The sequence below is a fragment of the Bombina bombina genome, chromosome 1 (assembly GCF_027579735.1).
Source record: "Bombina bombina isolate aBomBom1 chromosome 1, aBomBom1.pri, whole genome shotgun sequence".
NCBI lineage: Eukaryota > Metazoa > Chordata > Amphibia > Anura > Bombinatoridae > Bombina > Bombina bombina.
In genome coordinates this window covers 1,375,399,159-1,375,426,489 of record NC_069499.1, presented here as the reverse complement: position 1 = coordinate 1,375,426,489, position 27,331 = coordinate 1,375,399,159, and the positions used below count along the sequence as shown (strand labels likewise).

General features: G+C 38.9%; 1 protein-coding gene across 5 annotated transcripts in view; it reads left to right on the top strand.

Moving 5' to 3' along the window:
- The first annotated feature begins 3,272 nt into the window (after window positions 1-3,272).
- The window catches only part of TPM3 (tropomyosin 3), a 158,683-nt gene continuing 134,624 nt past the window's right edge, over window positions 3,273-27,331 (top strand). The window contains exons 1-2 of one of the 5 annotated variants that reach the window (XM_053704437.1): window positions 3,273-3,455; window positions 6,292-6,417. In XM_053704437.1, the coding sequence (XP_053560412.1) occupies window positions 3,342-3,455; window positions 6,292-6,417 (240 nt within the window). In that variant the 5' untranslated portion in view covers window positions 3,273-3,341. The remainder of the gene's footprint in view (window positions 3,456-6,291; window positions 6,418-27,331) is intronic. The other 4 variants (XM_053704436.1, XM_053704438.1, XM_053704435.1 and 1 more) reach the window with 4 other exon arrangements.

The window sequence follows — 27,331 nt, the reverse complement described above, 5'->3', positions numbered from 1 at the left end:
GAAGGCGTGGGAAGAAAATATGACATTCTAAAAAGCAAGTTAGTACAAAACTTCTACATTTTTGCAATTTTCATAAGACTCTAAGCTCAACTCATTTTCCGTAACTTCATATCTAACAGTGGGCATCATTGAACTTGTTTTTGTAACGTTCGTGGGATATTTCTTTATCAGACCAATCCTGGCCAGTAGTCTTTTTATCCTGGCGTCAGGTGGAAAGATATAGAAAAATCCCAGAAATGTAACAGTTAAAGGAATGAGGTAAAGCAAATAGGTAGCTCAGAACTCTTAGACACAAGGGGCAAGGCAAAGGAGTAAGCCACACTGCAAAACAGGAGACAGCAGCAGAAAGCTGAATCAATAATTTAGGGCAGCAAGGGGTTAAATAATATAGCAAGTTACAAGGCAGAGCAGGGTTCAGCAACAAGTTGATAGTTCAATCTTAATGAGTACAAAAGGGTTAAGCAGAAGAGAAGGGTTAGTCACTTAGGCAGAGAAGGGTTCAGCAGCAGGTAGTCAGTCTAAACTTTCAGAGAGCCAAAGGGTTAATCAAAAGGGTAGTCACAGGTCAGAGAAAGGTTCAGCAGCAGGCAAACAGTCCAAAGAGATTGAGTACCCAGGAGTACACACAGCACAACCTATACTAGGGCACAGAAAATAGTAGGAGGTTACCTTAAATAGCGCAGGCTAGCGCCAAGGAGGAAGCACTGGTGCAAGCTGAGAGAACCGGAGCAGCAACAATCTCGTTGGGCAATGGCAAAGGCCGAGGTGCGGAGATGGCAGAACAACGGAGTGGGCAGTTTTAGTTTAATAACTATTTACTTGCTTGAGGTAGTTAATTCCAAAATCAGTGGTGGTATTACTGGGGTGTAGAAGGGTGCAAGATCACCCGATTCTTTACAGGGATATGAAACCCAATTTTTCTTTCATGATTCAGATAGATCATGCATTTTCAGCAACTTTCTAATCTGATCATATGATCAATTTTTCTTCATCCTCTTGGTATCTTTATTTGAAAAAGGAACCGGCCCATTTTTTGTTTATATCCCTGGGTAGCTCTTGCTAATTGGTGGCTACATTTTAGCCACCAATCACCAAGTGCTACCCGAAAATCTGTGTATCCAAAAATAATAATAGAAATTACAAATAGACCTCAGAGAGACAAAGGAGACACACCCAGTTTGGATTGCAGCAGATGAGAGGGTAAGACATATTGATACACCTGCCTAATTTATTAATTTGACCTTTTAGGGAACCAGAATCCAAATTAGTTACCAACATGAGTGAAGCTTCCTTCTCTAATAGGTCCAATATACGCAATTAATATAGGAACAATAAATGTTACACATATACATCCACAGGGACTTCATAAGAACATTCTTTGGATTTTTGGAACACTTATTTATATATCTCAATTATTAAATTGGACAAAATTTTTTCACTTTTTTGGTATACATATATTAATGATATTTTTGAATACACTGATTTTGGGGTATTCTTTTTTCTCCCCACGTCGTCTAACATTGGACAACTTTTTTCATAGTTTTTTCTTAGGCCAATTGATATATGTGCATATATATTTGTTTTTATTTATACATATATATTATGGTTTTTAATTTAATACATTTTGGGCCAGATTACAAGTGGAGCTCCAGTTCGAGCGTTAACTGTGTAGAAGTAAGCTTTTTGCGCTCGTCAAGTTGCTAAACCAACGCACATAAAAAGACGAACTTAGAATATCATGCGTGCGAGAACCTATTTCCGCATAGAAGTCAATGGAGTAAAAACAGCTGAAAAAATAACACCTTACTCGCATGCAAAAACGATTGCATATTCTTAAAGGGACATTCCGGTCAAAAATTAAATGCACATAGATGAATTACATCTTTGAATAGAAACATATTTTCAATATACAGGTATTGGCAAACATACTTCTAGTAAAAGTTATCACTGTTTTAGTGTTAGCATTTTTCTCTACACGTGCATGTGAAGCATAGCTAGATATTCTCAATGCACCAGCATTTGAAATATTGCAGCTGCTCAGAGCGCCCGTGGGGGGTGTTATCATGTCAGCAATTAACAAATTGAGTCATTACCAGATGATACAAGCACCTTAGGCTCTCTGAGCAAGTGCTGTGTTTAAAATGCTGGTGCATGGTGCATACTTAAATACACTTTTGAAACAGCTATAACTTTTATTAGAAGCATTTTTGCTAATACAGGTATATTACAAAACTGCTTTTATTCAAAACTGAAATGCATCCATGTGGATTCCACTTTTGGCTGGAATGTCCCTTTAAGTGCGCTAACCCGACATGAAAATATGAATATTGCACATTCAAATGTTCTTCACATAGCAGAATATGTTCTATTTATTCATAAATACATATTTATATATATATATATATATATATATATATATATGATGGTATTTTGGTACAATATACTGTATATTTATATATATATATATATATATATATATATATATATATATATATATATAACTGTATATATATATTCATGATTAAGTATAGGTAAAGATATATACAGATATATATATATAGGAATATCTATTTATAAATACTTAGAACATATTCTGCTATGTGCAGAACATTGGAATGTGAAATATTTACCATAAATACACAGTATTACATTTTTATTAAAACTAAATATTGCATAATATACAGGGAGTGTGGGAATGTACACTAAAGGCATTTTAAACTAAAATCAAGCAAAATAAATAATGAATGTATATTGCATTTGTACTATGCAAATTAACAATTTTATGTTACAGTCTGAAAGTATTTCATATTTTTTATAAAACACTACAATAATCTAATGAACCCTGCAGTTAACCCATTAATTCTGCACCCACATATTCATTTTGAGGTGGTGAGAAAGGCTTGATTTCGAATTGCTTTATTGCTTGTAGATGCATAACTAAAGTCCTTTTTAAATCCCCTCTGGAGGAAAGATAATATTGGGTTAGGTGGTTTATTTCAGGAGATAAAAGGGAAGTGTAACAATAGATTGAGGACAATGACACTAGAAGCCACTGCTGTAACTGAAATATCAGAGAGTTCATACCAGTCATTAACATTCATTGTCCAGTTGTTTTGTGGAGTCCAAATATGGCTCTTGCCCATGTGCGAGACCCCCCCCAAACCCTGCATAACAATGCAGTGAGACTGGGCACAGAAGATAAGAGGGAGGGTTAGGAGACCACCCATGGACAGGTGCCCAGAACAGTTATATAATAAGGCTTCACAGCTCTGCTCCTCTATAGCAGGAGAGAAGAACAACCATCTTTACGCATCTAAGGGCAACTAGTGAATACCACAGACATGGAGGCCATCAAGAAGAAGATGCAGATGCTGAAACTGGACAAGGAGAATGGGTTGGATCGAGCAGAGCAAGCTGAGGCAGAGAAAAAACAAGTGGAGGAAAAGTGCAAGCAGGTATTGATGGACTGTTATTACAGATGGAGCTTACTACAAAGGGGGAAAACTGCTGCTTTCAGTAGCTCTTACTATCTGAAAAACAGAATCACATAACAATATATATATATATATATATATATATATATATATATATATATATATATATACACAAACAGTCCCCAGTATGTCAATTGGATTAGTGGCAATACTGGAATATAGCAGGCAACTTAGGATACTATGCCAATCAGCATTTAATCCGTAAAGTGCATGATACAAACAAAAGGGCCTTAACCCATAACGTTTCGGTTCCAATCTGAACCTTTATCAAATGGAGCCTATCAAAGACATGTATTTGATGGGCTCTATTTGATAAAGGTTCAGATTGGAACCGCAACGCTATGGGTTAAGGCCCTTTTGTTTGTATCATGCACTTTATGGATTAAATGCTGATTGGCATAGTATCATGAGTTGCCTGCTTTATTCCAGTATTGCCACTCATCCTTGGCCAGGTTTGGCATACTGGGGACTGTTTGCATCTACCGAACTAGCAGTGCACCAGGCAATTGTGTGGATGGTGTGTGACACTTTTTCTACATATATATATATATATATATATATATATATATATATATATATATATTGCCATCAATTGATATTACACTTTTCAGTTTTTGCTGGTTTGTAAAAGCATAATCCGAGCGCTTAAAAATGGTCAAAATATTATGAAAGATAATCACGCTTTTTTTTTTATCATTTTATTAATTTTTTTTACATTGTGAAGAAATTTATATTTAGATATATTCAAAATAATCCTAACAGGAACTCAAATAAAGCAGTGGTTCGTAGGATTTGTCAAGCCCTGGTTTAATACATAGTAAATAACACATACCACATTATTTGCTAGGTTTACTGGCCCTTTAATGTGTGTACTGCTTGTTGTACCAGCTGCAGAGTTTAAAAGGTATGGGAAATTGCACCTTTAGATATAATTTTGTATATGAAAAAAATATTACTGCTAATTGAAACTACAACCCAATACAATGGGTTGAGCTACATGGTTAGCAGACCTCATTATCTTTTTTGTCTAATTATTTAGACAAGTCCTCCTTATATTCTTTTTTTAACTGTTTACTCAAAGGCCAATACTTGGCGAGAACAAGGGAAAATAAACATTTTAGTATCTCTCTGTCACAGACACCAACTGGGTGCATTATTTTATCTAAACCTTCTAGTTTACATGGTTTTTGTGTAACCAGAACTTAAAGGGACATGAAACCCAAAAATATTCTTTAATTTTTCTATAAACCTGATGCACACAAACACCCGTGATAAACCCCTTTTCGCTTGTAATCTGGCCCTAAATTGGAGAAAATATTAGTGTACACTGTCCCTTAAAGGGATAATAAAGTAAAAAAATAACGTTCATAGTTTAGGTAAAACATGAAATTAAAAAAATAATCAAGTTTACTTCTATTATGAAATTAGCTTTTGGTTCTCTCACAATGCAAAATTTGAATTACATTGACATGGTGCAAAGCCACTGGAAAACCTGGGTTTTATAATTGTTTACACAGCTCTTTTAATGGATTTGAATGGACCCCTTTGTCTATTATATTGTGTAAATGGAAATTAATCATTTCAAGACCAATGTTTTATAAACTTTGCTTACTGCAACACTGGTGTGTTTAATGTTTCCACTTGGGAATAGCCCCAACTACTTTAGTTTTAAAGTTTTAAAGACACATGTCACTCGTCAGTAAAGGTAATTGTGGAGTTTTACATTGTTGGGAAAGGATTGTGTAGAAGACATTTAAAAATACTAAAATTGTCTACTGGTTCCTTGTGATCTTTTCATGAGCTTGTTAGTTCCATCAATCCTATGGCAGAATCATGTTGTGAAACTGCTCTAGAGAACTATTACTAATCTATAATTTATGCGTAATGTTTCTGTGAAGAAATATATTGATATTAATGGAAATCACTAACAAATCTAGGGGTTAAAACTAGAATGTGGGACAAAAAGTACAATACAAATACAATACAATATACTATTATTATGAATGGAAACCTTGGCCAAAAGATATTTTAACCTACAGGCATACTGGAAATCTTTCCTGAATCTAGAGCACTGGTTTTCAAACCTGTCGTCAGACATACTTAACAGGTCATATTTTGAGGATATCTGACCTAGAGCACAGGTGAAATATTCAGCTGATAGTAACTATGGTTATTTTACCTGCTCTCACCCAAGGTAACCCTGAAAATCTGGCCTGTTAGGGAGGCGTGAGGACAGGTTTGAAAACCAGTGATCTAGAGTAAAATGGAGAGCACTGGAACAGGAAGTGGTACAAATGGAAAACCCTTCACTAAGGAGATGTTAATCTAGTATTGTAATGAGGAACCTTCTTCCAAAAAGCTGTTCTTGTAGCACTAGCACCCTGAGAGAAAAGCTGTTCTTGTAGTACTAGCACCCTGAGAGAAATATATTCTAAATCTATCATCTATTAGAGTGTGATTACTTGCCCAATAAGCTAGCAGTATAATAATAATTGCCTCCGAGGAGCTTCCAGTGCAGTTTCACTCTCAAGAATTGCTCATTTTAAGTACATAGGGCAAGACAATGGTGCAACTTACAGTTGTGTCCTATAACAATGTTTTATTACAAATATTAAACTACTGCATCCATCTATTGATGTAAATTGTCCATGCATACTGGTTCTTATATCAATACTGTCTTTTACCAATAATGTAAAATGTTGGATGCATAACATAAAGCACAATAATCTGTTAATCACAGTAAGCATATGAGGATATGCACATGCTATCTCTAGCTGACATTTCTCCCTGATTTCAGCTGGAAGATGAACTGGTATCTATGCAGAAGAAATTGAAGGGTACTGAAGATGAACTGGATAAATACTCAGAGGCTCTGAAGGACGCCCAGGAGAAGCTGGAAGTTGCAGAGAAGAAAGCTGCAGATGTAGGTACCTCTCCAAGCTGCCCACTAATCAACCCATCTACACTGTGCATGTACTGGCGTCAATATGTTTTGCTGCCATTACCTTAACTTTCAAACACTGGAATTACAAATAGTGACTGTGCTCACTCAACTGCAATCTTGCTAATTTCATACGCAATTTTTTGATGCAATAATTAATGAGCACACAGGTTTTACTTAAAGGGAGCCCCAAGTTTTTGTTCAATTATTCAGATAGAGCATGTCATTTTATACAACTATCACCTTTTCTTCATTCTCTTTGTATCTTTTGTTGAAACTCAGAAGAGTGAACACATTTTTGCAAGAGCACTAGATGGAAGTACTATTTCCTGTCATGTAGTGCTCCAGACATCTACCTAAGTATCTACTCAATAAAAAATACTGTGGGAATGAAGAAAATGTGATAGAAGTAAATTGGAAACTTTTTAAACTTGTACGATCTGTATGAATCACAACAGAAATGTTTTTGGATTTCCCGTACCGTTATGGAAAACAATAAATATGATAATACATGTTTAATATTTGTGCATGACATACAAAAATGTTTTAAAGGGACATAAATGAGCAATAACCCCAAAAGCAGAACTTTTCTCCACTTTCTGCAATGAGATTTTTTTTTAAATAAATACAATTCAATTCCATTGCAATGTGTTGCTGGAGAATAAAGCAATTTTTAAAGTTTTATAATATAGTGTTGAAAATTGCATTGCAAATTATCTGCAGACAAAAAAATAAATTTTGTTAAGTTTTTAAAATGTTTTGTGAATATATTTTGTTTCCTTTTCTTTTGGTATAATAACACAAGATAGAAATGTAGTAATAAAAAAGGTGCATTACTCACAAGAACCTCTTTGCAAATTAGGAAAGGCTAGGGTGCAGGGTTGAACAAATCCCTGAGAGCCAATCAACAATAAATGCTCTGCTCCTTGGCAGTGCTTCTCCATATTTAAATGTTTTCTTCAAACAGCATTTTGCTCTGGATGCACTGTGTTACTGCTAAGGAAAACTTACACAATGCAGCCAGAGCAAAGCTCTGTTTAAAGAGAACGATACAATGTGGAGCAGTGATGCAAAGTAAAAATGCTAACAGTTCCTGCATGTGTCCTATTCTTTCAGCAGACCTGCTGCAATTTCTGTGATAAAATCACAGATCACAGGATTATCTGCCTTGGGAGCAATAGCAAATACTCAAATGTTTTAGAGCATTTTATTATTGCACTATTGCTTGGAGAGAAGTACGTGTTTAAAGGGACAGTAAAGTCAAAATTAAACTTTCATGATTCAGCATGTAGTTTTAAAGAACTTTCCAATTTATTTCTATGATCTAATTTGCTTTATTCTCTTCAACAGAATATATAAAGATTGATAATAGAAATAAATTGGAAAATTGTTTAAAAATGTATGCCCTATCTGAATCATATAAGAAAAAAAATTGGGTTTAATGTCCCTTTAGTTGTGCAGCACCAGTCCGGAGCTGAACACAGCTGCAGAACCAATCAAGGACAGACTATGGGCTAGATTTATCAAAGGACTTCTCACGTAATTACGCTCAAAATCTCGCATATGAAAGAATCCTCATATTTATTATTGTTCACTGCGCCTAAAATTTCGCTTATCTGAATAAAAGTTTTTCACAGCTCGCTTAACTTCGCTAGGCACACGGGCGCGCTCCTGAGAGCGCTAATACACAATAGGGATCAAGTCGTAATTGTACGTGCAGAGACAGAAATACGAGTTGTCTGGTATTCAGCATCACTTCTCTCAAATAGTGAAGTGTAGTCTCGCAGTGAATTACGTCTTTGCAGTTGCGCCATATATACATAGGCGAATCTTCAGTATAGCCCACTTTCACCTATCTGAAAATGGAATACTTTCTCATTTTAGCCCATTTATCCGCTGCTCGGCGTTCGGAAGAGGCTGATGATTGTGACAGAGATATGCCCTTACAAAGGCGCGAACGGGCGCCGAGACTTTTTCTGCCCCGTTGTGGCTTGCATGCTTTAACTGATTCTGAAATTAAAAAACGGTTCAGGCTAAACAGGGCAACTATTTTAGATTTATATGGACTTATAAAACATGACCTAGAGCCAAGCACAAGAAGGACAAGATCAATCCCCGGAATAGTGAAATTATTGGCTGTGCTACATTTCTTAGCTACAGGATCTTTTCAATCAGTGTCCAGTCCAATTGTAGGAATGAGTCAGCCCTCATTTTCTAGGCATATGGTTGTTGTTTTAAAGGCAATTTTAAAACATTTACACAAATATATATGTTCCAAAGAATTCAGAACAGTGGCACAGGATAAAAATTGGATTTTATAATGTTGCAGGGATTCCCAATGTTCTAGGTGCTATAGACTGCACTCACATTGCATTGGTACCACCTTCATCAGTTGAGGAGCAGTATAGAAATCGGAAAAGTTTTCACTCTTTCAATGTACAAGCTGTTTGTGATTCCAAGCTTCAGATTTGGGAAGTGAGGTCCGGCTTTCCTGGGTCATGCCATGACTACCACATACTGAAGCAATCGCAATTATATACTTCTTTTGAATGTGGCGAAATGCCACACGGTTGGCTATTGGGTAGGTGCGACACAGATCGCTATACATATCTATCTATCTATATCTTTCCTTCTCTCGCTTTCTCTCTCTATTATATGCATAGCTGCCAATTACTGGCTGTGTTCAGGTCAGGATCATACAGTATCTGCAGGGCTTTGCAGGGGTTAAACAGATTTTGTTCCCTGCAAGCAATTGTGGAGAGGTATTTAACGTATTACAAGTTGAAAGTAAAACGTTTTCGCTCGTGTGTTAACCTAACATGCGTAAAAATCCGAACTTATAATATTGCTGCATTATTGTATTTCCCCATAGAATCAATTTAGCCAAAAAAGTGTGTGAGTGTGTGTGTGGGGGGGACTAACACCCTTCTTGTGCGCAAACTTGATTGCATATTCTCAAGTGCGCTAATTCAAAATGAAAATGTTTCATATTTCATATCCCAATGTTCTTAACAAAGCAGAATATGTTCTATTTATTCATAAATAAATATTTCTACATATAGCTAATGGTATTTTGGTACAATATATATCTATACCTTTATATATATATATATATATATATATATATATATATATACAGGTAGCCCTCAGTTTACGCCGGGGTTAGGTTCCAGAAGGAATGGTTGTAAATTGAAACCCAGTTTATAATGTAAGTCAATGGGAAGTGAGGGAGTTAGGTTCCAGGCCCCTCTCAAAATTGTCATAAGTAACACCTAATACATTATTTTTAAAGCTTTGAAATGAAGACTTTAAATGCTAAACAGCATTATAAACCTAATAAAATAATCACACAACACAGAATATATCATTAAACGAAGTTAAATGAACAAAAACATTTGCTAAACAGCATTATAAACCTAATAAAATAACCACACACAGACTTTACTTGCATTTTTCTGCAAACAGTTCTTTCTATGCATTCCAATCTGGACTGATTTATAGACAGGAAGATCTTGTTCCTTTGCAAGCTGCTCGATAGCTCAGGTCTGGTTAAACTGATTAATTTCAGCTTGCTTGGCTTGCATATCTTTGCTGCAACACAAGCAGACAGCTCCACCTACTGGCTATTTTAATCAATGCACTGCTTCTCAATGTTTTTCAATAGCAGTCACATGACCGTAAAAAAAGGTTGTTATTCTGAAACGGTGTAAATTGAACCGTTGTAAACCGAGGGCCACCTGTATATATAAATATATAAGTATAGATATATACAGATATATATAGGAATATATATTTATAAATACTTAGAACATTGGAATGTGAAATATTTACAGTAAATACATAGTTAAATACTTTATCAAATATGGATATTGCATAAACGTTTTTCATGTTTTCATAGACTTAACTGCAAAGGGCTCCAATGCACTACAATATATATATATATATATATATGCCTCTATATGTATGTGTTTATATGTGTATATATATGTCTGTAAATGCATATATACACATATAAATGCATAAATACATCTGTACACACATATAAACATGTATATATACACATACATATTTAGGTAGGTATGTATATGTATCTCTATGTTAAAGCCCTTTGCAGCCTTTTTTTAACACCTGAGATCTCAGATCTGTGAGCCTTATAACTATTTTGTGCATTTTAAAAAAAATATATTTTTTTAGATAGTGAATGTAAATGTACTATTAAATGTATTTTTGATACTTTTTTTGTTTTGCAAAACTGTTAACCAAAACTCGGAGGTTGAGCTATCCAGGTGCACGTCAACTTCAATTGCACTCAAGCAATCGTGTTTACTTTCCACTTGCAATACAAGCACTACATTCAATGCGTGCAAACAGCCGCAATAAACCCAATATCGCTTGAGTGCACCACCCGTAAGCTGGCCCAAAGTGATTTGTTTTTTATTTCAGTAGAGGAACATCTGTTTAAATTAACAATGTAATACATTTTAAAATTACCTATTTTCAATGCAACATAAATAATAGTAATAAAAAAATTAAAAAAAAGTTTAATGTCCCCAAAATGATTTGCTCAATCTACACAGACACAACATCATGTTTCTGCTCGGCTATCTAGTTAAAAGGATTGAAAAGTCAAAATTTAAATGTGCATGGGTGCATTTCAACTTTAAATAGAAACATTTTTGCAATAAACTTCCACTTACAAAAAATGTTTCTAGTATAGTGCATGCCACTAAAAAACTAATACATTTTATTAGAACCATTTTTGCTGATGGAAGTATTTTGCAAAAATGCTTTAATTTCAAATAAAAATGCACCCATTCACATTTCAGTTTTGACCTTTCTATCCCTTTAATAGAGCATGGGGATATTGAAATAGCATTGATACATCACTTCTATGCCACCACTGTGTAAATACGCATGTTGCAATTTTGCATCAAATAAATTGAAAGTTACTTCTCATCTTTAGTAGGACCTCCTACTGCAGCAATGTTTTTTGTCTTTAAAAGTAGGTTGGGATAATATAGAGCCAATCAAAAGTGCAACTTCAGGGCTGCTCAAAACCTGAGGAACTGAAGCCATTCTGAAGGATTTCATGTATTTTAGGGGTCGATTTATCATTCATATTCTCCTAGATTTTCTCCTAAAAGTCCTCATGAAAAATAATTCTCCTATTTATCATTCAAAAATGCACCTAAAATTGGTTAAGTTCGACTGTAAAATTCGCCTACTCTGTTCTCAATCTCCTTGGAGAACATGTTCTCCAAAAAAGGGTTAAATTAGATATTTTTAGTCATATTTCACAAAGTTCTCATCATAATTCTCCTACTTACAAATTTATCATTTATATTCTCCTGTGGAGGACTGAAAGTTCTCCTGCAAGTTCCTGCATTAAAGTTCTCCATAGCTACAGTGGAGAACAGCATTAGAAATCTATTCTCTACCAGTTGTAGAAGCAGTTACACAAAAGGGGCTCTATAAGGTGCAAAAATTATCTATAACAAAAGACAATAATAATGGTTATGGAGCGCAATAATAATTTATGATGGAGTGAAAAAAATATATATAATGGAGCGCCAAAATAATATATAACAGAGCACAAAAATTATATCTATTGGGGCATAAAAATAATATATAAAAAAGCGCTAAAATGGAAGCACAAAAACAATTAAAATGTAGATCTATTTTCTTATATGAAAGTTTGCTGAAAAGGGGCATTAACAAAGCTACTAGGAAGGCTGTAAACATATTTTTATTGGTTTATATATGATAGACATGGATAATAGTAAGGAGAAGATACTAATCCGACTGGAGAAATTTATCATTATTTCTCCTCAGCACTCCTATGGAGAAAAAACTACTTTTTATGATAAATACGGGTGCACATGTGCACCTCTCCATAGGCGAGCTGCGGAGAACTTATAGGAGAACAGAAAGGAGAATTCCCCAAATGATTGATAAATCAAGCCCTAAGTGACAGTGGGATTAATCCCCTCTCACAAACACAAAAAAACTAAATTTATGCTTACCTGCTAAATTTATTTATTTCTTGACACGGTGAGTCCACTGATCATCATTAATTACTGTTAGGAATATCACTCCTGGCCAACAGGAGGAGGCAAAGAGCACCACAGCAAAGCTGTTAAGTATAACTTCCCTTCCCACAAACCCCAGTCATTCGACCGAAGGAAAGGAGAGAAAGGAAACAACACAAGGTGCAGAGGTGCTTAAAGGTTTAAATAACAAAAAACTGTCTGAAAACAGGGCGGGCCGTGGACTCACCGTGCCAAGAAATAAATACATTTATCAGGTAAGCATATATTTAGTTTTCTTTCTAATGACACGGATCATCATTAATTACTGTTGGGAAGGCACCACTGCTTGAATAACCCTACTCCCAAAAGAGGCCGCTGCTGAGGCAAAAGTAAGTAGAGAGGATCAAGTTACAGCATTGCAAATCTGTTCCCCAGAAGCTTCATTTTTGAAGGCCCAGGAAAAAGAAACAGCCCTCATAAAGGCTGCCGTCCAGCAGTTTCATAGGCCAAACAAATTATACTCTTCAGCCAGAGTGAAAGAGAAGTAGCCGTAGCTTTCTGGCCCTTGCGTTTCTCAGAGAAACAGACAAACAAAACAGGAGACTGGCGAAAGTCCTTAGTCGCCTGCAAGTAGAATTACAGCGAATGCACCACATCTAGGTTGTGCAACAAGCGCTCCTAATGAGAAGAAGGATTAGGACACAAAGAAGGAACAACGATTTCCTGATTAATATTCCTATCCGAAACAACCATAGGAAGGAAACCTAACTTAGTAAGCAGACTCACCTTATCCAAAGAAAGATAAGGTGAATCGTACTGTAACGCGGATAGTTCAGAGACTCTCTGAGCAGAAGAAATGGCAACAAAAACGAAATCTTCCAAGATAACATCTTAATACCTAAGGAACGCATAGGCTCAAACGGAGCCTGCTGAAAAAACTCTATAAAAACAAGGTTAAGACTCTAGGAAGAGTAACAGATTTAAACACAGGCCTGATTCTGACAAAGGCCTGACAAAAGGATTGCACATCTGGCACATCTGCCAGACGCTTAACAAAATAGACAAGGCAGAAATACTTCAGAATACTTGCTGACAAACCTCCAGACCCTCCTGGAGAAAAAACAAAATTCTAGGAATCCTAACTCTACTCCAAGAATAGCCCTTGGATTCACATCAATACTATATGGTAAATCTCTCTAGTCACAGTCTTACCAGCCTTTATCAAAGTCTCAACTACCGAATCTGAAAACCCACGCTTAGAGGAAACAAAGCGTTCAATCTCCAAGCAGACAGCTTCAGAGAAACGAAATTTGAATGAGAGAAGGGACCCTGATCAGAAGGTCCTTACTCAGAGGCAGTCTCCAAAGTGAAGAGATAACATCTCCTCTAGGTCTGCCTACCAGGTCCTGCGAGGCACGCAAGGATAATCTGAATTATCTACGCTTCTCCTGTTTGATACAAACAATGATTTGCGGAAGAGGAGCAAACCAGTGATGCCAGACTGAATCCTAAGGTAATGCCAGGGAATTTAACAGAGCAGCCTGCTGATCTCTAGACCTTTAACATAACCTGGAAGCTTGGCGAACTGCTATCTCCAACTCCAGCACCCCTCATTGAGGGTTAACCTAGAGAACACCTCTGGGTGAAAAATCTAACTGCTCAAGAAGACCGCACCCGGTATTCACTCCTGCAATGTGAATAGCGGATAAACAATTATATGAGCGTCTGCCCACCGAACAATCCACACCAATCATGGCAAAGGAACTCCAGGTTCCTCCCAGGTGGTTAATGTAACTGCTGAGACGAAATTGTACAACCAGAAGCGGAAAAAATGGTTAAGACAACTGAGGCAAAGCCATCAGAGCAATGTAGATCACTTTCAACTCCAAAATGTTTATGGGAAGAGCAGACTCCTCCCAAGTCCATAATTACCATCCAACAGGCTAGCGACCATGGTCACTATTACTCAGGAAAATCTCCGGAAGCATGATCCCCAAGATAGAAGCACCTGAGAACTGGAGAATGCGCGTAACAATCCTGCTACTTCTCGCAAGCTAAGCGAGTGATCTACCACTAATTCTAGATCTATCCTGCAAGACAGAGCCACAGGATCCCCTGGTTATGAACATGCATAACAGCAGACACTCAGATGGAATCGAGCCAAGGAATGATGTCCAATGAATCAACCATCAGACCAATTACCTCCATATATTTAGCCACAGAATGACCAAACAGTAGAATGCCAAAAAGAAAAGGCAAGAGGAAAAAATCCACTATTTTCTGACCTCTGTCAAAAAAATATTTTCAGAGATAGGGAAACTAATATGATCCCTAAGAAACTACCCCTGTAGCTGGAACAAGGGAACTCATCTTCAGATTCACTTCCATCCGTGGAATGAAGAAAAACAACAAGATCTCAGTATGAAAGTTTGCTTGTTGAAAAGATGGTGCCTGAACCTTATGACGTCCAGGAAAGTCATCACAACAATTCACTGAAACCTGATCACAGGCAATATAGCCCCCTCTGAGAGCCATGAACTGAGCCTCTTGGACCAACACATATACAGAACGCTTCTCTCATCACCAGGTACAGCTATTCTTGAGAGGTGAACCTGCTCCTTGGAGGAAGGAGTTGAATTATGATACATAACCCTGGAAAAAGCTGACCACAGCCCCTAGGAATCTAGGGCCTCTCGTATCCAGGTATGAGAAAAACTGAGATATAATGGCCCCCTACAGGATCTGATCCTGGCTCGGGGGTAAACCCTACCTGCTGAATGAGCGTTAGCTGCAAGTTTCCTTAACAACCTGATCCAGACTGACTGGGTATCCAAGATGACTTGAACTGCTCCTGCTTGGAAAACAAAGGGAAAGAGCCACAGAATAAAAGATTGGCCTAACAGCCTTTCTGTTTTGGGACTTCCCACTGAGTCCTCCAGATCGGAGTCCTACAAGGCGTTGCACCAAAATGATGGCGCCCTTGTTCATAAAGACTGCAACCTTTAAAGAGCATCTATTCTTTATATGGAGAGAAATACAGATTGGCAATTTTAATAAAAACCACATACGATTATGTGTGAGATTGCTGAGCAGAAGCTCTGTATTGGATTAGAACCTGTGTCTGCTGGTTATTTGATTAGTAACCTTTAAGCACTAAATAGGAACATCCAGCGTCAGCAGCTGGATACGAACCAACAACCTTGAGTTGCAAAGCCACGAGCTAACCACTAGACTACATTGGCTGTGTCGTTGTCCTATTTAAAGGAGACAGCTTATGACAGACAGGAGATGGGAGAAAAAGCTTCCTTAACTTCTCCCATACCTGAGAAAAATCTACGGAAACAGGAATTTTTTTTCCAGACGAATCCTAGTATATATAAAATTAACTAAATTTTTGAGGATTAACGACAGGGAGTCAAAGTCTACCAGGTGGCCAACCCCTCCTAAATTCAAAGGTCTTCAGGCCTGAATCTAAAGGAAACTACTTCAGCATCAGATGAAGGAATGAAACTGTCCAAATCGGAGATTTAAACCTTGGATGCTACCGACTATCCACCCTATCAGACTATAAGGAGGGCAATATGCGTAGCAAGCGGAGCAGAAAACCTACTATCTGATTCACTAATTTTTCCTCTTGCGAATTCCCTTTAAGATAGGAAAAGCAGATCATGCCACAGATACCAGAAGACATCTGGGCAGACAATTCTGCCAGCAAACATCTCCTCCAGGAGATTGAGAGGAACCGCAGGGCACTGCATGAGACGCAATAAAAAGGCTTGGCACGTTTGAGAAGAAGCTGTAGCAAGGCCTAAACAGCATCATCCAAGGAGACATGAGGCTAAAAATAATTTTCTTAAAATATTTCCAAATATTTTAAAATGACACTGTCACTTTATGATTTTATAGAAACTTGCTTAAAATAAAATCATTTTTTTTTCCCCAAATATATTTAGGAACAGATCTCTGATCAATTTTTTAGGAAAAATGAGTTTTACATTGAAATAATGGTAATTTTTCCTTAAGTGAAGGAAATTTAACTTAAACAGGGGCAGAAGTATGTGTACCTAAGAAAATATTGCATAACTACTGTCCAATCCCACTCCATGTATATTGGCATTTCTACACTGGAACTTTATTTACATGGGAATCTATCCTTTATATGGTGGAAATAAAACATGACCACAAAAACTCTTTTATAGCAGTAAGACTCCGAAAATATAAGTCTAACAAGTCCTACAAAGGATCTCCCGATAGTATAAGTACGGAGGTAGAGCCTGATTTAATAAAACCATGATACTCTATCTCACAGGACTATCCTCTTCCTTGACACTACTCTAAGTTCCACAGAGCCGTTCCGGACAGTAACGCTGCTCCGTTCTCGGACAGAGAACGATGCAGGGTTATTGCGACTGATATTGCAGTCCAAGATGGCGCTTCCCCATACAGAAAGGAAGGAGGCGGGGACACGAAGACGGTATGTAGATGAAGCATGAAAACCTTGTGCTTCATCTTGCCGCACAGGAACCCTGAACACTCTTATTGCATGTCACAGTTATATGTCACAGTTATAAGAGGGTTCCAATGAAAGAAAGTCGAGCAAACCAGCAAATGTAATAAAACGTAGCTTTTATTCCAAAACTTTAAAAAGCAGGATCACAGTGACATCCTATGAGAATGATTAACACCTCGGGGCTGGCAGGCTTACGCGTTTCGGCATTGCGCCGTAGTCATAGCATAGTTTGCCAGTCCCAGGTGTGCAATTTATACACAATTCCATTATTCTATTGGTTAAAAAATAGATAGAAGGACATGTGATTAAAACAAAACACGCCCACAAGGGTAACTGTTAAATAACCGTGAAAGAACAAAGTGGTTTATATGTAACAGAGATAAACACATATATGGTGAAGATACACTAATAAGATAAATGAATCCATATTTGACAGGGATCAAGTACAGAGACGAATTAAATAGGAAATCACATTAATAGGAATAGTTAGATGGATATTTAACACATACGCTATGAACCCAAAAGGGAACTGTCTACATACCCTTGCTGTTATATAACCTTAGCGAAGGATAGTGAATGGGAACTACACAAATTATTGCAAAAATGCATCATTATACATAATAGCTCATACAAAAATATATATATGAGGACATCAATAGTATATATTTATACTATTGCTGTAGAGGCTGTATTAGCCTCGATAGTGTAGTTACCTAGACATTAGTGCTACTCAGTAAGTAAACCAAAACTTACAGCATGAGATGGGAAGGGAACAGCAACCAGCTAAAACTATTACTAGTATATTAGATTTATATATTCCACATATGCATATAGTAAAGTACAAATGTAGTTGTAAAACATTACCCAAATACTACTTCCATCAATTGATATGCATATAGAAAAATACATAAATACAACAATATATATATATATATATATATATATGCAGAATACACAAACCTGCACATAGACACACATATACATATGGGTAAAGGGGTCTCATAGAGGACTAACCACATGTTGGTCAATGTAATCAGTAGTCATAGATACCTAACTGGATGATTAAACAAACTACTATAAAGGGACGGCTATATTTATCCATAAATAGAAAACATGAATATATGTATGTTCATGCAGATATGGAACCTCATAGCAGTATGATCATTCCCAGTAATTAATAAGATCAAACTCTGAGTTTAGACCTTTTGGTACTTTGGTTTCTAATTTAAAGATCCATAGCATCTCTCTTTTGTTTAGCAAAGTCTCTCTATTCCCTCCTCTGCGTGGTCGTGGTATCATGTCAATTGGCTGCCATGAAAAACAAGACAAGTCTTGTTTGTGGAACCTTGCAAAATGATTTACTAGAGGAGTGGTGGCCTTTCCCACTCGTATAGTAGATAGATGTTCTCTCACTCTGGATCTTATGTCCCTAGTGGTGAGACCAACATACTGTTTGCCACATTTTGTACATGTTATACAATAGATAACAAATTCAGATGTGCAATTGAGACAGAAATTGATCTCATACGTTTTGCCAGTCACAGTGGAGCTGAAGTGGTCTGCTACAATAACGTATTCGCAGGCTCCACATCTTGAGCTCCCACATCTATAGGATCCCTTGCTTGTTAACCAAGCACTGCCTGTGGATGGTGGTTTTTTAAGGACTGTAGGTGCTAATATGTTCCCTAATGTACGATTTCTACGATAGGAACATCTTAATCCATTTTGGATACAACCTATAAGTCTGTCATCAGCGATGAGCATGTTGAAATGTTTCTTGACAATACCAACCACTTGCTCATATTGGTTACTATAGTCTGTTACAAACGTTACTCCATTGCTGACAGGAGTAGCGGAATTTTGGGGTTTATCCCTTAGCATCTCAGTTCTATTTAGCCTAGAGACCTCCCCATAGGCTCTACGGATAGTCCTACGTGGGTAGCCTCTTCTTCTAAGGCGACCACAGACTTCATCCATTTGTGCCTTACAATCAGTAACTTCAGAGCAGTTCCGCTTTGCCCTAATCAGCTGTCCCTTCGCTATAGCGTAAGGTACAAATTTCGGATGGCAGCTTGAGGCGTGCAAAACGGAATTGCCCGAAATAGGTTTCCTGTACAGACTAGTGGTAACCTGACCCTGGTCAGTACCACTCAAAGTTATATCCAGATAATTTATACAATTCTGATGGGTCTCAAATGTAAACTTAATACCAACATCATTGTTATTGAGGTGATCAACAAATGACATAAGTTCACTCGGATCTCCCTCCCAGACAATGATCAGATCGTCGATAAAACAACGGTAAAAAACAATATTATGCCTATACCTATTGGTATCTCCAAAGACGTGGGACAGCTCCCACCAACCCATAAATAGGTTGGCATAGGAGGGGGCAAACTTGGCCCCCATCGCCGTCCCACGTCTCTGGAGATAAAAGGTATTCTCAAATTCAAAGAAATTGTGTGTCAAAAGAAACCTGAGAACACGTAGAATGTATGCCTGGAAGCCACACGTAAGATCTGACCATTCCCTTAGAAAATAAGCAACCGCTTCCATCCCCTTGTCATGGGGGATGGAGGAGTAAAGGGCGATAACGTCTATGGTAGCCCACCTGTGGGTCCCAGACACCCACTCGAATCCTCTCATAAGATTGACCAAATGCTTTGTATCTCTGAGCTGACTAGGAAGAGCTACCACAAAAGGCTGAAGGATCATATCTATCCATTGGGATAGATGCTCAAAGAGGGATCCTATTCCGCTAACAATCGGACGACCTTTGACATTAGTCAGGGACTTGTGCACCTTCGGGAGATGGTGGAAGGCCGGCGTTACAGGGTTATCAACAAACAGATAGCCCGCCGTATCAGGGTCTAGAAACCCCTCTTCCATTCCATCATCCAGAAGGTGCGCAAGCTCTTTTTGAAAGCGAGTAGTAGGATTAGCTGACAAAACGCTATAAGAGTCACTGTCTTCCAATTGTCGAGTAGCTTCATTAATGTATTGATCCTTATCAAGGACCACTACAGAGCCCCCTTATATCCGCATTGCGGATGACAATGTCTGTATTACTTGCTAACTCTTGGAGGGCCTTATACTCATCCCTACTTAAGTTGTTCCTTGGCTTAGTTAATGACTCTGAAAGAGTTTTTAGATCTTTGGTGACTCTATCATGAAAGTTTTCAATTATGCCCCCCCTACTGTGTAAGGGATAAAATTTAGATGGTGGTTTCATACTTTTTACTTTATTTGTCTGGGTAGCAATAGTAGAATTATCTCCCTCCTTCTGGAGGTTAGATAAAGTGATCAAATCACATGACTCAGAGAAGGGTAAATTGGTGTTCAAATCTATAGTGACCCATTTATTAGGAATAACAACAGGTTATAAGAGGAACATAGAGCATCGCTCCACTCCTAAAATTACCCCAAACTCAGTGAAAGTTACGCAGCTCTGCCAGCAAACAACAAAATGAGGCTTGTCCCCTTAAAGCCACCATGATAGCTATGCAGACCTTAAAAAGTGGCGTAAATGCGCTTCCTCCCCTGACCTAGTCTTACTTTAGACCATTCAGTTATTAAAAACAGAATTTATGTTTACCTGATAAATTACTTTCTCCAACGGTGTGTCCGGTCCACGGCGTCATCCTTACTTGTGGGATATTCTCTTCCCCAACAGGAAATGGCAAAGAGCCCAGCAAAGCTGGTCACATGATCCCTCCTAGGCTCCGCCTTCCCCAGTCATTCGACCGACGTAAAGGAGGAATATTTGCATAGGAGAAACCATATGATACCGTGGTGACTGTAGTTAAAGAAAATAAATTATCAGACCTGATTAAAAAACCAGGGCGGGCCGTGGACCGGACACACCGTTGGAGAAAGTAATTTATCAGGTAAACATAAATTCTGTTTTCTCCAACATAGGTGTGTCCGGTCCACGGCGTCATCCTTACTTGTGGGAACCAATACCAAAGCTTTAGGACACGGATGAAGGGAGGGAGCAAATCAGGTCACCTAGATGGAAGGCACCACGGCTTGCAAAACCTTTCTCCCAAAAATAGCCTCAGAAGAAGCAAAAGTATCAAACTTGTAAAATTTAGTAAAAGTGTGCAGTGAAGACCAAGTCGCTGCCTTACATATCTGATCAACAGAAGCCTCGTTCTTGAAGGCCCATGTGGAAGCCACAGCCCTAGTGGAATGAGCTGTGATTCTTTCAGGAGGCTGCCGTCCGGCAGTCTCATAAGCCAATCTGATGATGCTTTTAATCCAAAAAGAGAGAGAGGTAGAAGTTGCTTTTTGACCTCTCCTTTTACCAGAATAAACAACAAACAAGGAAGATGTTTGTCTAAAATCCTTTGTAGCATCTAAATAGAATTTTAGAGCACGAACAACATCCATTTTTGTGCAACAAACGTTCCTTCTTTGAAACTGGATTCGGACACAAAGAAGGCACGACTATCTCCTGGTTAATGTTTTTGTTAGAAACAACTTTCGGAAGAAAACCAGGTTTAGTACGTAAAACCACCTTATCTGCATGGAACACCAGATAAGGAGGAGAACACTGCAGAGCAGATAATTCTGAAACTCTTCTAGCAGAAGAAATTGCAACAATTGCAACCAAAAACAAAACTTTCCAAGATAATAACTTAATATCAACGGAATGTAAGGGTTCAAACGGAACCCCCTGAAGAACTGAAAGAACTAAATTGAGACTCCAAGGAGGAGTCAAAGGTTTGTAAACAGGCTTGATTCTAACCAGAGCCTGAACAAAGGCTTGAACATCTGGCACAGCTGCCAGCTTTTTGTGAAGTAACACAGACAAGGCCGAAATCTGTCCCTTCAAGGAACTTGCAGATAATCCTTTCTCCAAACCTTCTTGAAGAAAGGATAGAATCTTAGGAATTTTTACCTTGTCCCAAGGGAATCCTTTAGATTCACACCAACAGATATATTTTTTCCATATTTTGTGGTAAATTTTTCTAGTTACAGGCTTTCTGGCCTGAACAAGAGTATCAATGACAGAATCTGAGAACCCTCGCTTTGATAAGATCAAGCGTTCAATCTCCAAGCAGTCAGTTGGAGTGAGACCAGATTCGGATGTTCGAACGGACCTTGAACAAGAAGGTCTCGTCTCAAAGGTAGCTTCCATGGTGGAGCCGATGACATATTCACCAGGTCTGCATACCAAGTCCTGCGTGGCCACGCAGGAGCTATCAAGATCACCGATGCCCTCTCCTGATTGATCCTGGCTACCAGCCTGGGGATGAGAGGAAACGGCGGGAATACATAAGCTAGTTTGAAGGTCCAAGGTGCTACTAGTGCATCTACTAGAGTCGCCTTGGGATCCCTGGATCTGGACCCGTAGCAAGGAACCTTGAAGTTCTGACGAGAGGCCATCAGATCCATGTCTGGAATGCCCCACAATTGAGTAATTTGGGCAAAGATTTCCGGATGGAGTTCCCACTCCCCCGGATGAAATGTCTGACGACTCAGAAAATCCGCTTCCCAATTTTCCACTCCTGGGATGTGGATTGCAGACAAGTGGCAGGAGTGAGTCTCCGCCCATTGAATGATTTTGGTCACTTCTTCCATCGCCAGGGAACTCCTTGTTCCCCCCTGATGGTTGATGTACGCAACAGTCGTCATGTTGTCTGATTGAAACCGTATGAACTTGGCCCTTGCTAGCTGAGGCCAAGCCTTGAGAGCATTGAATATCGCTCTCAGTTCCAGAATATTTATCGGGAGAAGAGATTCTTCCCGAGACCAAAGACCCTGAGCTTTCAGGGGTCCCCAGACCGCGCCCCAGCCCACCAGACTGGCGTCGGTCGTGACAATGACCCACTCTGGTCTGCGGAAGCTCATCCCCTGTGACAGGTTGTCCAGGGACAGCCAACAACGGAGTGAATCTCTGGTCCTCTGATCTACTTGTATCGTCGGAGACAAGTCTGTATAGTCCCCATTCCACTGACTGAGCATGCACAGTTGTAATGGTCTTAGATGAATTCGCGCAAAAGGAACTATGTCCATTGCCGCTACCATCAAACCTATTACTTCCATGCACTGCGCTATGGAAGGAAGAGGAACAGAATGAAGTATTTGACAAGAGTTTAGAAGTTTTGATTTTCTGGCCTCTGTCAGAAAAATCCTCATTTCTAAGGAGTCTATTATTGTTCCCAAGAAGGGAACCCTTGTTGACGGAGATAGAGAACTTTTTTCTACGTTCACTTTCCACCCGTGAGATCTGAGAAAGGCCAGGACAATGTCCGTGTGAGCCTTTGCTTGAGGAAGGGACGACGCTTGAATCAGAATGTCGTCCAAGTAAGGTACTACTGCAATGCCCCTTGGTCTTAGCACCGCTAGAAGGGACCCTAGTACCTTTGTGAAAATCCTTGGAGCAGTGGCTAATCCGAACGGAAGTGCCACAAACTGGTAATGCTTGTCCAGGAATGCGAACCTTAGGAACCGATGATGTTCCTTGTGGATAGGAATATGTAGATACGCATCCTTTAAATCCACCGTGGTCATGAATTGACCTTCCTGGATGGAAGGAAGAATTGTTCGAATGGTTTCCATTTTGAACGATGGAACCTTGAGAAACTTGTTTAGGATCTTGAGATCTAAGATTGGTCTGAATGTTCCCTCTTTTTTGGGAACTACGAACAGATTGGAGTAGAACCCCATCCCTTGTTCTCCTAAAGGAACAGGATGAATCACTCCCATTTTTAACAGGTCTTCTACACAATGTAAGAATGCCTGTCTTTTTATGTGGTCTGAAGACAATTGAGACCTGTGGAACCTCCCCCTTGGGGGAAGCCCCTTGAATTCCAGAAGATAACCTTGGGAGACTATTTCTAGTGCCCAAGGATCCAGAACATCTCTTGCCCAAGCCTGAGCGAAGAGAGAGAGTCTGCCCCCCACCAGATCCGGTCCCGGATCGGGGGCCAACATCTCATGCTGTCTTGGTAGCAGTGGCAGGTTTCTTGGCCTGCTTTCCTTTGTTCCAGCCTTGCATTGGTCTCCAGGCTGGCTTGGCTTGAGAAGTATTACCCTCTTGCTTAGAGGACGTAGCACTTGGGGCTGGTCCGTTTCTGCGAAAGGGACGAAAATTAGGTTTATTTTTGGCCTTGAAAGACCTATCCTGAGGAATGGCGTGGCCCTTGCCCCCAGTGATATCAGAGATAATCTCTTTCAAGTCAGGGCCAAACAGCGTTTTCCCCTTGAAAGGAATGTTAAGCAATTTGTTCTTGGAAGACGCATCCGCTGACCAAGATTTTAACCAAAGCGCTCTGCGTGCCACAATAGCAAAACCAGAATTTTTCGCCGCTAACCTAGCCAATTGCAAAGTGGCGTCTAGGGTGAAAGAATTAGCCAATTTGAGAGCATGAATTCTGTCCATAATCTCCTCATAAGAAGAAGAATTATTATTGAGCGCCTTTTCTAGCTCATCGAACCAGAAACACGCTGCTGTAGTGACAGGAACAATGCATGAAATTGGTTGTAGAAGGTAACCTTGCTGAACAAACATCTTTTTAAGCAAACCTTCTAATTTTTTATCCATAGGATCTTTGAAAGCACAACTATCTTCTATGGGTATAGTGGTGCGTTTGTTTAGAGTAGAAACCGCCCCCTCGACCTTGGGGACTGTCTGCCATAAGTCCTTTCTGGGGTCGACCATAGGAAACAATTTTTTAAATATGGGGGGAGGGACGAAAGGTATACCGGGCCTTTCCCATTCTTTATTTACAATGTCCGCCACCCGCTTGGGTATAGGAAAAGCTTCGGGGGGCCCCGGTACCTCTAGGAACTTGTCCATTTTACATAGTTTCTCTGGAATGACCAAATTCTCACAATCATCCAGAGTGGATAACACCTCCTTAAGCAGAGCGCAGAGATGTTCCAATTTAAATTTAAATGTAATCACATCAGGTTCAGCTTGTTGAGAAATTTTCCCTGAATCTGAAATTTCTCCCTCAGACAAAACCTCCCTGGCCCCCTCAGACTGGAGTAGGGGCCCTTCAGAACCAATATCATCAGCGTCCTCATGCTCTTCAGTATTTTCTAAAACAGAGCAGTCGCGCTTTCGCTGATAAGTGGGCATTTTGGCTAAAATGTTTTTGATAGAATTATCCATTACAGCCGTTAATTGTTGCATAGTAAGGAGTATTGGCGCGCTAGATGTACTAGGGGCCTCCTGTGTGGGCAAGACTGGTGTAGACGAAGGAGGGGATGATGCAGTACCATGCTTACTCCCCTCACTTGAGGAATCATCTTGGGCATCGTTTTCTCTAAATTTTGTGTCACATAAATCACATCTATTTAAATGAGAAGGAACCTTAGCTTCCCCACATTCAGAACACAGTCTATCTGGTAGTTCAGACATGTTAAACAGGCAAAAACTTGATAACAAAGTACAAAAAACGTTTTAGAATAAACCGTTACTGTCACTTTAAATTTTAAACTGAACACACTTTATTACTGCAATTACGAAAAAGTATGAAGGAATTGTTCAAAATTCACCAAAATTTCACCACAGTGTCTTAAAGCCTTAAAAGTATTGCACACCAAATTTGGAAGCTTTAACCCTTAAAATAACGGAACCGGAGCCGTTTTTATATTTAACCCCTTTACAGTCCCTGGTATCTGCTTTGCTGAGACCCAACCAAGCCCAAAGGGGAATACGATACCAAATGACGCCTTCAGAAAGTCTTTTCTATGTATCAGAGCTCCTCACACATGCATCTGCATGTCATGCTTCTCAAAAACAAGTGCGCAATAGAGGCGCGAAAATGAGACTCTGCCTGTGATTAGGGAAAGCCCCTAGAGAATAAGGTGTCCAATACAGTGCCTGCCGGTTATTTTACATAATTCCCAAGATTAAAATAATTCCTCAAGGCTATGGAGTATAAAATATGTTTATATATAAATCGATTTAGCCCAGAAAATGTCTACAGTCTTAAAAAGCCCTTGTGAAGCCCTTTTTTTCTTTCTGTAATAAAAATGGCTTACCGGATCCCATAGGGAAAATGACAGCTTCCAGCATTACATCGTCTTGTTAGAATGTGTCATACCTCAAGCAGCAAAAGTCTGCTCACTGTTCCCCCAACTGAAGTTAATTCCTCTCGACAGTCCTGTGTGGAAACAGCCATCGATTTTAGTAACGGTTGCTAAAATCATTTTCCTCTTACAAACAGAAATCTTCATCTCTTTTCTGTTTCAGAGTAAATAGTACATACCAGCACTATTTTAAAATAACAAACTCTTGATTGAATAATAAAAACTACAGTTAAACACTAAAAAACTCTAAGCCATCTCCGTGGAGATGTTGCCTGTACAACGGCAAAGAGAATGACTGGGGAAGGCGGAGCCTAGGAGGGATCATGTGACCAGCTTTGCTGGGCTCTTTGCCATTTCCTGTTGGGGAAGAGAATATCCCACAAGTAAGGATGACGCCGTGGACCGGACACACCTATGTTGGAGAAAAGGGAATGCTGCCTAATTTGAAGAAACTAAAAATTAGAACTAAGCCCCAAGTAGGATAACCCCTTCCTCTCTATGAAGGGGATTAACCCCTAAGTCTCCAACTCTCATGACTATGTGCCTGCATACCAGTGACGTGCAGTGACGTCAGAGGCTGGTGAGGCAGTGGCTAGGATACGCCTTAATTCTTTAGATATCCTTTGTTGAAGAAATAGCAATGCACATGGGTGAGCCAATCACATGAGGTATCTATGTGCAGCTACCAATCAGCAGCTACTGAGCATATTTAGATATTATTTTCAACAAAGGATATCAAAAGAATGAAGAAAATTAGATATTAGATGTAAATTGGAAAGTTATTTAAAATTGCATGCTCTTTATAAATCATGAAAGAAAACATATGGGTTTCATGTCCCTTTAAATGGTGTCTTGGAAAACTGGTCAACTTAGTAAACATCTGATTTTAGTCTAAAGGATTGTAACAGAAACTCTTGCCAGATAACAAAATGCTTGCTCTGATTATGAGATCTAGAAATCCATGCCCATTAAAATATATGTTTAAAACATACTTTTTACTTTAATGCTGCAAATTATTATTCAGTAAATATAAAAATGTCTTTATCCAGTGGCGGCTGGTGAAATTTAAAGATGGTGGGGCGCTTGACCCCAATCCTTTAAATAAAGCCACACCATTAGATGGCACTACCAATTCATTAATTAAATAAATAAAAGGTAGACAGAAACACAGAAAAGCACTCAAGGGGAGAGGGAGAGAGGAACGGGGGGAGAGAGACACAGAGGGTTAGAGAAAAAGAGAGACACAATCACACACAGTGGGTTAGAGAGAGAGAAAGAGAGAGAGACACAATCACACACAGAGGGTGAG